Consider the following 13,152-nt stretch of genomic DNA (forward strand, 5'->3'; position numbering starts at 1 on the left):
GAATCCAGCTACTCGAGGAGATCCAGTAAAATTTTAGATCTCAGCGTCACAGCGTCTTCAAAAACAGTTAAACAAATTCAAGCTAGCTGCATTCGTTAAAGATGTATATGTCAGATCTGATATCAACAACAATTCCACCCTACAGAACAAGTACCGGTGTCTCCTTTAAAACCAACTTATAAATTCGCCGATATGCTTTAGATTTATTTGCCAAATCGAGACTGAAAAATCAGATCATTTCTAACTGCAAGTCTAAAATGGGATATTGCTGAACTGCTTTCGATCAGCTGCATTGATTTTGATTTTTGGCCCTACCTGACAAAATATCTGATAAAAGTTTTTTAAAAAAATAAATAAATTCGATTTATTGCGGCGGTAAATAATTATCCACACCAGAAATTCAGTTTTAAAACAAAAACTTGACAACAAAAAAACAGAACAAACGCAGTTGCTGAAACCATATTTGAAACAGTTGCTCAAACAGTTCATTGATCAAACAGTTTGAAACGTCAATTGAAATGACGAATAAAGATGATACAAATCGTACATATTCAACACGTCCTGTATTCTTCTGCAGTCGAGCTGATCAAATCAGATTCTTTCCTGTGATGCTTTTTTATTTCGTTATTCAACACGATATTTAGTTGTTTTCTAGGCTTCTTTTGTTTCTTTCATGTGATCGGATAGATTCGATTTGGGAACCCTTCTTCAGCTTTTGAATGTACGATGAAGACTTCCACGTATGAAGATCCAGGGGCTACCGCATTTTTGGAGAGACAGGGAAGCGTTTGTTACTATTTAGCGAGTTTGTATTCTCTTTGTGAATCGCAAAAACGTGGTTTTTAAGACTGGTTGCATGACTGAATGGTTGCTGGCAGATGTGGCATTGGTATGGCTTCGAACCAGTGTGTGTCCTCATGTGAACATTAAGATTACCTGACTGTGTGAAAGTCCTGCCACAAACATTGCACAAATGAGGCCTTTCTGAAGTGTGAATACGTTCATGTCTTTCAACATCACTTCTCCGTGCAAATGTTTGCCCACAATACTCACAAGCGAAGGGTTTTTCTCCGCTGTGATTCATCTGGTGTCTTCTAAGATTAGGAAGTATTGTATATCTCTCTCCGCAAATATCACACGTATAAGGCCGCTCACCAGTGTGAACTCTTAAGTGTATTCGAAGACCACCTTCTTGAGTGAACTTCTTCTCACAGATCTCACATTTGAATGGTCTTTCTCCTGTGTGGGTTCGCATGTGTCTTACCAATTCTGAAGTACTCCTAAACATCTTGCCACACACATTGCATTCTTTATTACACCTGCTCTGCGCTTGTGAAGATCTCTTCTTTGGACTCCCCCGGCTTCTGATAATTTCAGCCTCTACAGTCAAGAACTAACATAAAAAATTATATGCAACGCAAAAACACGGATAGCCGGTTGATGTGGAAGTAGCACATAATGTTCCGACCAAATTCATTTAAAAAAAAAACAAAAAAAAACTTTTTTCATTTTACACTTTTTTTCATTTTAGTGTAGTTTTTCTGTGCATAGTGTGAAGAGAGAAAACACAAACGCGTAGAAAGGTAGCCAATTGGGCATAATCGTGAACAGTTGGCTTCGTTACATGAATAACAAAAAAATGTACTTAAAAATTCAAAAAAAAATCTTGTTTTTTCGCACAATATTTTTTCACATTTTTTCATGGAACATTTTATGGCCAAGCTAGCGCAAAATGAATTTTAGACGAGAATTTGAAAAATCAAGTTTTCTGAGCCTCAATTTTCATATTACGAACGCTACTTAATTGCGTTGTCGACACTTGGACAATTTTAAAATTTTTTATGCCGTTTGAATCACGACTGAAAGGGCTTTTATATGGTATATCACTCGACCCAATCCGATGATTATTTGTGCTACCCGATTTTGCGTCGAAAACTAAAAAAAAATTTCGAACACCCCCACATAAAAAAATTTCTCCCCATTTTTCGAATGGTCGGAACAACTGTATGACGCTACTGGGAAAAACGCTATGTATGACGCTATGTAGGACCGACAGCGCTACTGGGAAGAACCGAATGAGTAAAACTTTGAGTTTACAAAATTTCTTAAGTGACACACGCCAATTATGAGTCTACATAATTGCTAAGTGACGCAAGTCAATTAAGACGCATTAGCAGTACAAGTCAATTTGGAAAAAAAAATTTACCAACAAACATACCTCAATTTACAGAGCGGACGCATTTGAACTAGTATACGAAAAAGTTCGTTAAAAACATCCGACCCAGCCCAGGTTCGAACCCTCTTTTTTTGCTGGCCTTTTCCCTACCTCTACGCTACAGATCCATGATACCTATAAGCTTACGTGCTATTTGTAATATAACAGTCTGTGTTAATATCCTTAGCATTGGCTGTACTTAATAGCTGGATCAAAATTAACACATTTTGTCGCAACAATTGCATCGCAACAATATTTGCGACTTAGCTTGGAAAAAAAAGTTCATACTATAACACCAGCGATGAAAAGCTTAAAAATCAGTTTTAAAATATGTGTATACGAAACCGGTTTAGCCAGACTACTCACTTTGCCAACATTATGCAGGTCTCACGATAACTTGCAACAAAAAACGATGTTAGCGACAATATTACCGTAGGAGGAATTGTGTCGGAGAATGACAAAATAGGAAAAACTCAGAAAGTTAAAAAAACGGAAAAAAAACTTACTGAATATGCAAACGAATCAATCTGGAAATTGTGTTCAGTTGAAAATGATTCTAACGACAAGAAACTAAAAAAGATTAAAATAAACATTTTCCAGAAAACTTTCAACATGCGAGCAATTATTTTTTCATTGCTTCAACAAAATTTGCTGAGAAAAATCTACCGAGAAGAAGCTGAGATAAGAAAAATTGCACCACTTGCGATAAAACACAATCGTAGTAAAACATAAATCGGAAAAAAAAAATCAAATAATAGAAAAACACGAAGTCTACCAAAAATTTCGTCTGTCCCAATAAAATTTCATTCTACGCAAACATGCCAGATATTTGAATATTAAATTGGCAACAGAACACAACTTACGAAGAGGAAACAAACAAAGCCGCCAATCTTTGAGCAGACACCAGTTGAGCCGAAAATAATTTGATTTAAAAAAATTTTCAATTCCCCTTGAAATTACAATGAACAACACTTACAATTACAATGAAATTGCTTACAGCAAAAAAAATCCGCGGTGTCACGACGCAGGCGACAACGTGAGCAGACAAATCAATGTCCGACAAATTGAATTTTACAGGAAAAAAAAAACATTTCAGCTTCATACATACTGAAAAAAAAGGCCCGGCCAGGACTCCCACAACAGATAATAAAGCTGACAATATTCGGCAGCAAAAATGACCACATACCTCCAGGTCAAGTGGGAAGGCCATTGAAAATTCTTAACATACTAAAAATTCGTTCATTATCAAAGTGAAGTTCATTTTTTTTAACATATTTATAAGAAAAGTTTTTTTCGTGGAACAATTCCAAGTCCCGATTACAAGTGTTATTATCAACACAGTAAAAATGACCTTCGGCAGTAAAAATGACTACATACCGCCAGGTCAAGTGGGAAGGCCATTGAAAATTCGTAACATACTAAAAATTCGTTCATAATTAAAGTGAAGTTCATTTTTTTTACATATTTGTAAGAAAAGTTTTTTACGGGGAAAAATTCCAAGTGCCGATTACATGTGTTATTATCAACACACAGGCGAAGAGGAGCGTCACTCCACTGGCGATACAATTGAGAAAAAAAAATCAGAAAAATAATTTAAAAAAATTAGATTTATCAAAATTAACAACGCTAGTTTTGAAGAAAAAAACGTGCCAATACAAAAGAACGAGAACTTGGCAGCGGAAGAAAACTTTCCTAGTGGCAAAAAAGCCATAAGTACCTTAGCAGAAACCGTTCAAGCCGAAAAAAAACACAAAAAGAGAAAAAAAAATCAAAATATTCGAGTCTCACACCCACACCAGCACATGGCTACTAAGCCGATAAAATACAGACAGAAATCATTTGGGCAGAATATTTATAGCAAAAAAAAGTACGAAATCAAGGCTAGTAAAATTACAAACAGCAACAGTAAATCAAAACACTATAAACAACTACAATATAAATTTCGCAGTGCAAAAAAATTCTACAAAGTGGCAAGTAAGCAGATAAAACATAAGCTCGGCATTTTTTTTAAACGGAATATTTCGTGTATGAAAAAAACAGGTCCTGTCAGATTCGAAACGAAACCAATACCTTTGCCGTCCCAGGCTTACTCGTTAACTCCAGACCAAGTGAGCCGGGGACAGATGAAATTTGAACTTCATTATGAATTGAACCTTGAATTCCCATTTCTAACTTTGCTAATTCTTTGAACTAAGTTAATTATATGAAAAAAGTCTCCTAACTCGTTGCAATACAAAAGATATAGCAGAACAAGGATAGCCAGTTACTGTGCAAGTAGCACAAAATGATACGACCACAGCTTAAAAATACAAAAAAAAAAGTTTTTTCTAACAAAATAGGAAAATTGTAAAAGGTTATTGTAGAAAAAGAAAAACGAAAAAAAAAAAATCGTTAGAAAAATTTTAAATCGAAGATTTTAGGAATTTTAAATAAAAAATTTGAAAGGATTTGATTCTCAAAATTACGCAAACAAACAAAAGCTAACTTAAATCCAGTAAAACTAAGTTTTCACGGCTTAAACTAAGCGTAAATAAACTTATTTTTGGCCTGCTCGCTCGAAAAAAGACAAATGCAAAAATTTCAAACGTTTTTCTCTAAATATTCAAATGTCGTTCGAATCACGACTAAAATGGTTTTAATATGATATATCACTCGACACTTTCCGATGATTATTTGTACCTGCTGTTGCGTGGAAAACAAAAAAAAAGAAAAAACTAAAACACCTGAATACCAAGTTCCTCCACATTTACAATAGTGGGAACAAAAATAAAACATTGGACAAAAAAATATTATTTTGAAAAAATTGAGAGAACAAAAAAGATGTGAGAGGACAGAAAATACATATCATATTATTTTGAAAACATGGGTAAAATCAACTACTCTAGCTCAATAAACTTATTCTAAGGAAGGCAGACCAAAACTGAGCATTTCGAGTAATTGTCATTCTTTTAGTTTAGCAAATAAAATCGGAAACAGCTGAAGTGTTTCAATCTGAAATGCTAACCTTCAAGTTCCCTTTCAGACCAAATACACTCAAGATCTTCGCTCCGTTCGAACTCTTCAAACTCCATTGTCAGCTCATAGAAAACAGTATTTTTTGATATCAGAGGCGAATCTTGGCAAAGCTCGAGCCAAACTTTTTCGAAGATCTTTCGAGAAGTTAGCCCAAAAAGGCATCTAGATCTTCATCATCCGTTCTGAAACAATCAAGCCCTCGCGTTTCAGATCTTGTGACAGTCGTAAGTTGATTTTTATAGATTCGCCAGAAATTTTCACTATAAAACGGTCATCGAACAATTGAACCATTTCTAATAAATCAACTTTAATTTGAGAGAGCTGAAATTGCATCAACACATCATTGTTGACAAGGTGGCGAGCCACAGAATCGACTGTTAGACGAAAATCATTTAAACTGCCAAAAACTTTCCTATGGTTAACTTACGATTTAAGGTTGCCGATTAGCGCACTTCAACGCGATATTCGTCTCGTATTTTTTTCTTACAGAAAGTTTAGCTCTTTTTACAAGCTCGCAACAAAGCGCGGTCTGATGCTGTCAATAATTTTTATGAGAGCAATTTAATTATCCAATAAAGTAATGTTGCGGATATCCTGGACATATTGCTAAATGGACTGCTAGTTTCCTAGAAGAATTCAAAAACTTCACGCAATTCCAACATTGCCTTAATCAGCCATTGATCATAGCTGAACAAAAAACATTTGTCTTTTTTTTTAAAAAAGCCATTAAAATGTCTATTGTACTTAGAAACCAAGCGGTGATTCTCATCACATGCGCTTCAACGAAAGCCATTTGTCGAAAAATTATCAAAAGAACCACCTTTACATGAATTTCATTATTTTGCCTCGAATGATGTTCAATTTTGGAACACGTCCAGCTTGAACTTTTTTGCTGGACGTGCTTTTTTAAAATTGTTTCTTATTGTACAATATATTTTTTAAATCTCTATTGTCAAAAAAGCGCTGAAAAAAACATCTAAACCTAGTTTTCTTGATAGTAAAATCAAGTTTTGTGAACCTCGATGATTGAGTTTTTCGTTCGATATTGAACTAAAATTTCTCAGCTAACACAACAAACTAACACATCCGAATACAAAGTTCCTCCCGATTTTCAATGGCCGGAACAATAGACGCAAAGTAGAATGTGCAATTCTTTTATAGCCCATAAGCAAAACTAAAAAAAAGGATTGTTTACAATTGCAAGTCTAAAATTGGATATAGTGAAAACGCTCATGATCATGTTTCGATATTCATTTCGATGTCAGACCTGATAGTAAAAAGACTGATAATAAAGTTTCCTTGATAGCAAAATTGCCTTAGTACAGAACTATCAACGTCAGATATTCAGTTTTCAATCTCGAACTTAACAACAAAAACACAACCCAGAAGCAGTTGCTGAAACTTTATTGGAAAAAGATCCATTGCTGAAACTATATTGGAAAAAGATGCTAGTTTATAGATTTATAGATCAAACAGCTCGCAATGAATTAATGAATACTTTCGGCTATTACTTCGATAATTCAGATTTCACTGGATATTCTTTCTCGGTAACCAAATTGACGGAGTCAACTTCTATATCGTGATGATTTTCTGCTTCTGTAGTAACTATTGAACAAGATTGGTTGTTTTGGAGTTCACTTTGCCCGATTGATCTTATCGATTCGATTTGGAAACCCGGTTCTACCTTTGGAATGTGCAATGACGACTCTGTTTCGTCAAAAGATTCAACGTTCAACGCCGCCTCCTGCGAGGAGCATGGAACTTGCGTTATGCTGCTCTGTTTATCCTGTGTTAGACCTGCTCCGTCGCGATGACTCATCTTCAATAATTCCTTCTCGGTTTTGAGACTTTCTTTGTGAATGCCTAACATGTGGTTTCGTAGAGTTGAGTATTGACCAAATGTTCGCTGGCAGATGTGGCATTGGTATGGCTTCAATCCAGTGTGTATATTCATGTGTACATTAAGATTACCAGATTGTGCGAACTTCTTGCCACATTTTTCACACGAGTAAGGCCTCTCCGCAGTGTGTGTGCGCTGATGTCTCTCAACGGAACTTCTCCGAGCGAACTTTCGCCCACATTCATCACATTCGAATTTCTCTGGTTTCTCTCCGCCGTGATTTTCCGAGTGAAGATCTTTCCTGTGTTTTCTGAAACTTGAATTTGATGTATATCTTCCCCCGCATATATCACACGTATAAGGTCGCTCGCCAGTGTGAACTCTTAAATGCATTCTAAGACTACCTTCTTGATTGAATTTCTTCTCGCATAAAACACAAGCAAAGGGTTTCTCTCCTGTGTGTGTTCGCTTATGCCTTTCAACGTCACTTCTTCTTAAGAATCTTTTACCACAATCATCGCATACGAATTGCTTTTCTCTGATGTGGGTATCCCTGTGTCTTTGGAGATATTGTAGAAGGTTAAATGATTCTCCGCATATATCACACACATGGGGACGCTCTCCACTGTGGGTGTGGATTGTTCTGTGCAATCGAAGAACACTTTCTTGGCTAAATTTCTTCTCGCAGATCTCACACTTAAATGGTTTCTCTCCTGTGTGACTTCGCATGTGTCTTTCCAATTCTGCCATTCTTTTAAACAACTTGCCGCACACGTTGCATTCATTAGTACCAGCATTCATCTGCGCTTTCCTGCTTGTAGATCCAATTTCTGGAGGCAACAAAAAATTAATCAATTGAGTTGAGACCATACGCAATGCAACAACCATACGCAATACGCAATGCAATATTGACTTTCGCAAGAGATTAAATTTTGAGATCTTTACCATTACAGCCCTTCCCTCTCTACGTCCACTGGTGCCCACTTTTTCTGTGCTGTGTGATAAAAAATCTGAACGAAAAATAGAAATTAGGCACAATTGACATTCATAATCAAATAGGCCAATTGGAAAACAGTTTTTGTAGAAAACGACAAAACGTTAAAAAAATCTTCTTTACAATTTTTTCGAATTTTTGAAAATTCTTGTTCCTACAATGGCGCTAAAAAGTTCTAAAACTAACTTTGCTCGAAAAGAAGTCTAATTTTTCAAGCTTATTATGCCTGCACACTGACCTTATTAGCTCGAAATTAGACCAAAAGTCAAAAATTTCGAACCGGTTTTTTTCGACCCATTCCGATGATTATTTATGGTACTTCATTTCGCGTGGAAAAAAAAAACACCAGAATACAAAGTTGAACTCGCAATACAGTAAAGAAAGAATTTATTTCTCCTGAAAAAATGAACCAAATAATACATCATGCAACAAAATCTGGAAAAGATAAACAACAGGATCATGGGATCCACCAGGCGTCTGCTCTTATACTGTAAGGGAATATAGCTTTAATAACAAAAGATTAAATTAACAAAGAGCAACAACAAAACAAAACATCAATCGACGAGCAGATACAAAAATTATTATTAATCCGTAGCATGACCACACTAATTAGCTGCCACAATAATATCATTTAACACATATTAAAGAAAAAAAATGTTTTTCAACCCAATAAATCAAAGTTTGAAAAAACCACGAAGAAACAACACAAATTACAGGTTCCCCACTAATGCTGTGCGATGCATCGATTTTGCATCGAATATCGATGCAAGGGCATTCATCGTCATCGAATCGAACGTCGATGCAAAAATTACTCGATGATTGATGATTGGCAGCTGCGTTTTTCTGAGAAATGCGCTACAGCTATAACGCGTTTACACATTAATTACGTCATTAATAACTTATCTAAAGTGAATAGCTAACACTTGAGTGATTGGAAATAGCCTTCTAACTTAGTTTTTCTAAGAAATGCGCTACAGCTATAAAAAAAAATTTCCCTGTTTCAAATTTTGCGTCGCATCGAAAATTCATCGAATTTCGATGAATTTTTCCGCAACGCATCGTCATCGCATCAATTTAAATAAAAGGCTGCATCGCACAGCCTTATTACCCACATATTGCCCACTTGAGGTGAATGGGCTACATTGTGTTGAGATAGAAAAACAACAAACACCGAAAAAAAATTCGGTATTTTTTCCAAGTGTTTCTTACAATGATTACCTCAGAAAAGTAATCTCGAAAACTAGAAGGTTTAAGAGGGTAATTTTTGCACAGAAATCCTGACTCTTAGAGGGTTGTGTAGCAGCCTCTAACCAAAGGGTTCAACTTTTAAATATTTATAACCCTATAATGTATCTTACTATTTCGAAATTTTGATTTAATAATGAGGTTTTGAAACTATGATAACAAAAGGATATTTCCTTAAAAGAACTATGTTCAATTCTTGCCGGTAATAACTCAAAAATTTTAAGTTTTTAATACAATTTGCATGCTCTATACCGCATCGAGGTTCTTTTAATTTTCCTTTTGCAAAAAGGTTCTTAAAGCAAATTCACGGATATTGAGTAAATTTTTGGGCTGCAAAACAATAACTGTAAAGCAAAAATTAAATGGTACTGATTTTAATCTGAAATACTGACCTTCAAGATCCTTTTCGAACGCAACACGCTCCAAATCCTCGTTCCGTTCCAACTCTCCGAACTCCATTGTCACCTCATACAAATAATTGATTTGATTACAGTAGTTATTCTCGGTAAACTTCCAGGTAAACTTATTCGGAAATGATATTTCAAATAAGTAGCACAAAAAGGCGTCTAGATTTTCATATGGTCTGAAACAATCAACCACTTGCTGCAGATGTTCTAATGGTGTTATTTGATTTTTATCAAGTTTTCAATAATAAGTATTATTAGATACACAGAGGCGAAGCAGAGCTTCGCACTACTTGCGATACAAGATAATAATAGCAGTGCAAGCTAGCAGACAAGTAAAGAAAGGCAATGAGTTTAAAAAAAGAAAAACCACTTCAGAAACCATTATCTAGGAATCATGTTCTTTTTCCGGAAAACAGGTCCAGAAGCACAATCGACGGCAATTAAAGAAAACTTTCAAAACAATTAACAAGCGACAACTGAGTGAGCGGAGCTTAAATAAATTCCCTTAGAACCGAAAACAAAATTGTTGTCATGGAAAACGATATAGTTCCAGAATCGAAAAACTCTGACTAAAAGAAAAAATGAGAGAAATTGAATTACGTCTTGACAGACAGTATTAAACAAACATATCTATAAAGCAAAAGCAATGCATAGAATAGACATTAGAGCACACATAGTTCACTGAGTTTGGAGTATCATGTGAGGGTTATAGTAGAGCTGTAGCACTTTGTCCAGTTCCGTTCCAGGTTGTATGGCATAACTAGTGAGTAGGTGAAATTTCCCGAAGATCGGATTGTCGCAAAGTTTACAGATGCAAGTTTACTAAAACAAACAATAATGAAATAACTTACATGTTTGTAACAGTCGCCTACTTAAGTCACATAGGAGGTTAAAGAAAAATCGGCCATATATCCATTTGCTCAAGAGTCAGGGACACTACCTCTTGTGTTTTTCTACCTCAAGCGGTCGGAGCCAATTCGGTTCACTTCTGACATGAGACTACAAACCATGTTACAGCTTAAAGACTTCTACCAAAATACCCCCACTCTAGAAATACGAACGCCCCCATGCTCAGATCTCAAAATACCTAAAACACGCGAACGCCGTCGAAAATAGGGTCGGAGCCTTACGTATAGTTATTTTTTGTTAGACAGTGGACCTTTGACCCATTCCAGATGGATCAATCTGAAACTCTCCCTAACGCAACTTAACAATGTAAAACACACTCAAGAGCTTCAAATTGGGTACTAAAATACCCACACGAACTCTAGAATTGAGTAACTAAATTATAAAGCAACTCTAAAATTAATCCGGTAATCAAGTTTAACTCAAGAAATTTCAAATGAACAAGTTTTAACTCAAGACACAAGTTTTCTATTTGGACCATTGGGCAGCTTCAGCAGTCCACTTTTGCACAGAAGGTTCACTCTCGTCCACTCGATCTCCTTCTCTATTTGTTCTTGGTTACTCTCGATCCTTTGCCAAGAATAAGACAGCTCTACTCTCGTTCGAGATTCTTCTGATCTTATTCTCTCGTATTTTCAGTTATCGCGAGAAACTTGAGCATGACAGGCTCAATTCGAATTTTTGAAAAATTGCATTTCACCTCAAAATCAAGGCTAAACGTTGCTCAAGGTCAAACTTCCAAATATGACCGACTGGCACAGTTAGCATGAAAATAGCATTAGCGACAAAACGAAATTGTAAAAACAAAAAGGTGAAAACTCAAAAATTAGTGACTGGTTGAAAACTTTATTTTTGAGAAGTGATGTGGATGACACTTTTTATGATCTTAGACCTTTTTGTAAAGATAGTTTAGATTTTTAGAACCTGAAGATGCATAAAAATGTGCGAAAACGTTTGTTTGAAATTACGATTTTAACGCATTCTCAATCTATTCTAAAAAATTTAGCTTTCGTACAACCAAGGATGAGTGTATAAAAGTTCTGCTTCATACGGAATAACCTCAAAATAAATCATTAAACCAATAAAAAATCATACAAAATCATTTTTATCCAGAAAACTTCTCCAGCGAAAAAAAAACAGCAATTCTACTCTTAATTTTCATTTTTTAATACTGTCAGTTTTTTTTATCTTCTTCACTCGTTTTCTCTCCTTGTTAATGTAGTGTTTCAAAATGTCAGAGCAAGAAGTGTTTATATTGTCGCGTTCTCTACACCAGTTGGAAGGATCTAGAAACCGAAGATGGGAAGACTTCTTCCACAATCGTGACACCCATTTCCGGACTCTCTCAAGGCAAACCCGATCAAAAGGGATAAAAACTTGCAATTCTTCAGGACATTGTACCATTGCAGTAAAAAAAAACGTGATGTGTCGTGACATCCTTAACTCAACAATGCGCTACAGATCATACAACTATCGACTAGGCTCCTATAATAGTACGTCTCGATGTTTAAAAATAGAAAGAATTTCTTATCATTTATTTTCCGTTAAAGTGGTTTAAGCCAAAAACAACCTTTTTTTAACCGCATTATTTTTGATGTCATTTAAAAAGTTGAAAGTCATAAGTCAAAATTGTTTCACCCCTTTCTCGGATATAGCAATTACAGTTTCGTTCAGAGTCTTTTGGTTTCAAACAACTATGTCTGAAAATTGATCAATCACAGACAAGTACTTCAACACTCCGCCTCAAAAGAAGCTTCCAAATAGTAGCTTGCATATCTGCGCCAAACTAAAACGTGGAAGTCCTTTTGTCAGAACATCCGCAACCATAATTGTAGTTGGAAGATATTTTAACGTCATCTTACCAATGCGTATTTTTTCTCGAACAAAGTGTACTTCAATGTCGATATGTTTGGCCAAAGATCTTGAAGCTGTTTCAGAAGCTACACAGATTGCTCCTTGGTTTTCACTAAACAAAATAGGGTAGTTTTATAGTTAACACTCTCGAATACATGCTTCAGAAACAAAACTTTCTGAGCCAAGGCCGATAGAGCCATATATTCCGATTCACTTGTAGGTATTTATACCGAAAATTGTTCACCAGTTCGCCAAAATACCGGAGAGTCTGACTCATTTAATTTAATAACCATGCCAGATACAGATTTTCTGGTCTTTACGTCGCTTGCCCAATCGGCATCACTGTACGCAAAAATACCTAGACCATTATCATGTCGTGAATAAGAAAAGAAATAATTCGTGCCCTTTATATAGCGTATTACTCTTTTTGCTGCAATAAAATCTTGCACTGTTGAACTTTTGCACGCTTGAGAGTAAGTGACTGCAAAAGCAATATTCCGCCTAGTTTTTACAGCTAAATACAACAACGCCACCACGAACTGCTGAAAAAGAGAACGATCTGTTAGACTTTTATTATCAGTTGCATATTTAGATGTAACCACAGGTTCATAAACCGGTAGGCAGTTTTGCATATTCCATTTTTCGATTAAATTTTTGACGTATTTTTCTTGAGAAA

At 35.6% G+C, this 13,152-nt stretch overlaps 2 protein-coding genes across 2 annotated transcripts; both read right to left on the minus strand.

The window, feature by feature from the left end:
* Positions 1–350: 350 nt before the first annotated feature.
* Positions 351–5,408, minus strand: LOC134852802 (zinc finger protein ZFP2-like). The gene is made up of 2 exons (XM_063868589.1): positions 5,220–5,408; positions 351–1,380 (listed from the first exon to the last, which is right to left on the minus strand). The coding sequence occupies exons 1-2, from the start codon at positions 5,284–5,286 to the stop codon at positions 758–760; spliced, it is 690 nt and encodes a 229-aa protein (XP_063724659.1). The 5' UTR covers positions 5,287–5,408; the 3' UTR covers positions 351–757.
* A 1,239-nt stretch (positions 5,409–6,647) lies between these two features.
* Positions 6,648–9,888, minus strand: LOC134852801 (zinc finger protein 782-like). The gene is made up of 2 exons (XM_063868588.1): positions 9,702–9,888; positions 6,648–7,900 (listed from the first exon to the last, which is right to left on the minus strand). The coding sequence occupies exons 1-2, from the start codon at positions 9,766–9,768 to the stop codon at positions 6,738–6,740; spliced, it is 1,230 nt and encodes a 409-aa protein (XP_063724658.1). The 5' UTR covers positions 9,769–9,888; the 3' UTR covers positions 6,648–6,737.
* Between the last annotated feature and the right edge of the window lie 3,264 nt (positions 9,889–13,152).

Source organism: Symsagittifera roscoffensis, chromosome 8, assembly GCF_963678635.1.
Source record: "Symsagittifera roscoffensis chromosome 8, txSymRosc1.1, whole genome shotgun sequence".
NCBI classification, from domain to species: domain Eukaryota; kingdom Metazoa; phylum Xenacoelomorpha; order Acoela; family Convolutidae; genus Symsagittifera; species Symsagittifera roscoffensis.

What these genes read in the sequence shown, in the direction of transcription:
- LOC134852802 (XM_063868589.1), bottom strand. Translation starts at nt 5,286, where the DNA reads ATGGAGTTTGAAGAGTTCGAACGGAGCGAAGATCTTGAGTGTATTTGG. An exon ending in GTCTGAAAGGGAACTTGAAG is followed by an intron (nt 1,381 to 5,219) that starts GTTAGCATTTCA and finishes TCTTGACTGTAG; the next exon opens with AGGCTGAAATTATCAGAAGC.
- LOC134852801 (XM_063868588.1), bottom strand. Translation starts at nt 9,768, where the DNA reads ATGGAGTTCGGAGAGTTGGAACGGAACGAGGATTTGGAGCGTGTTGCG. An exon ending in GTTCGAAAAGGATCTTGAAG is followed by an intron (nt 7,901 to 9,701) that starts GTCAGTATTTCA and finishes TGTTGCCTCCAG; the next exon opens with AAATTGGATCTACAAGCAGG.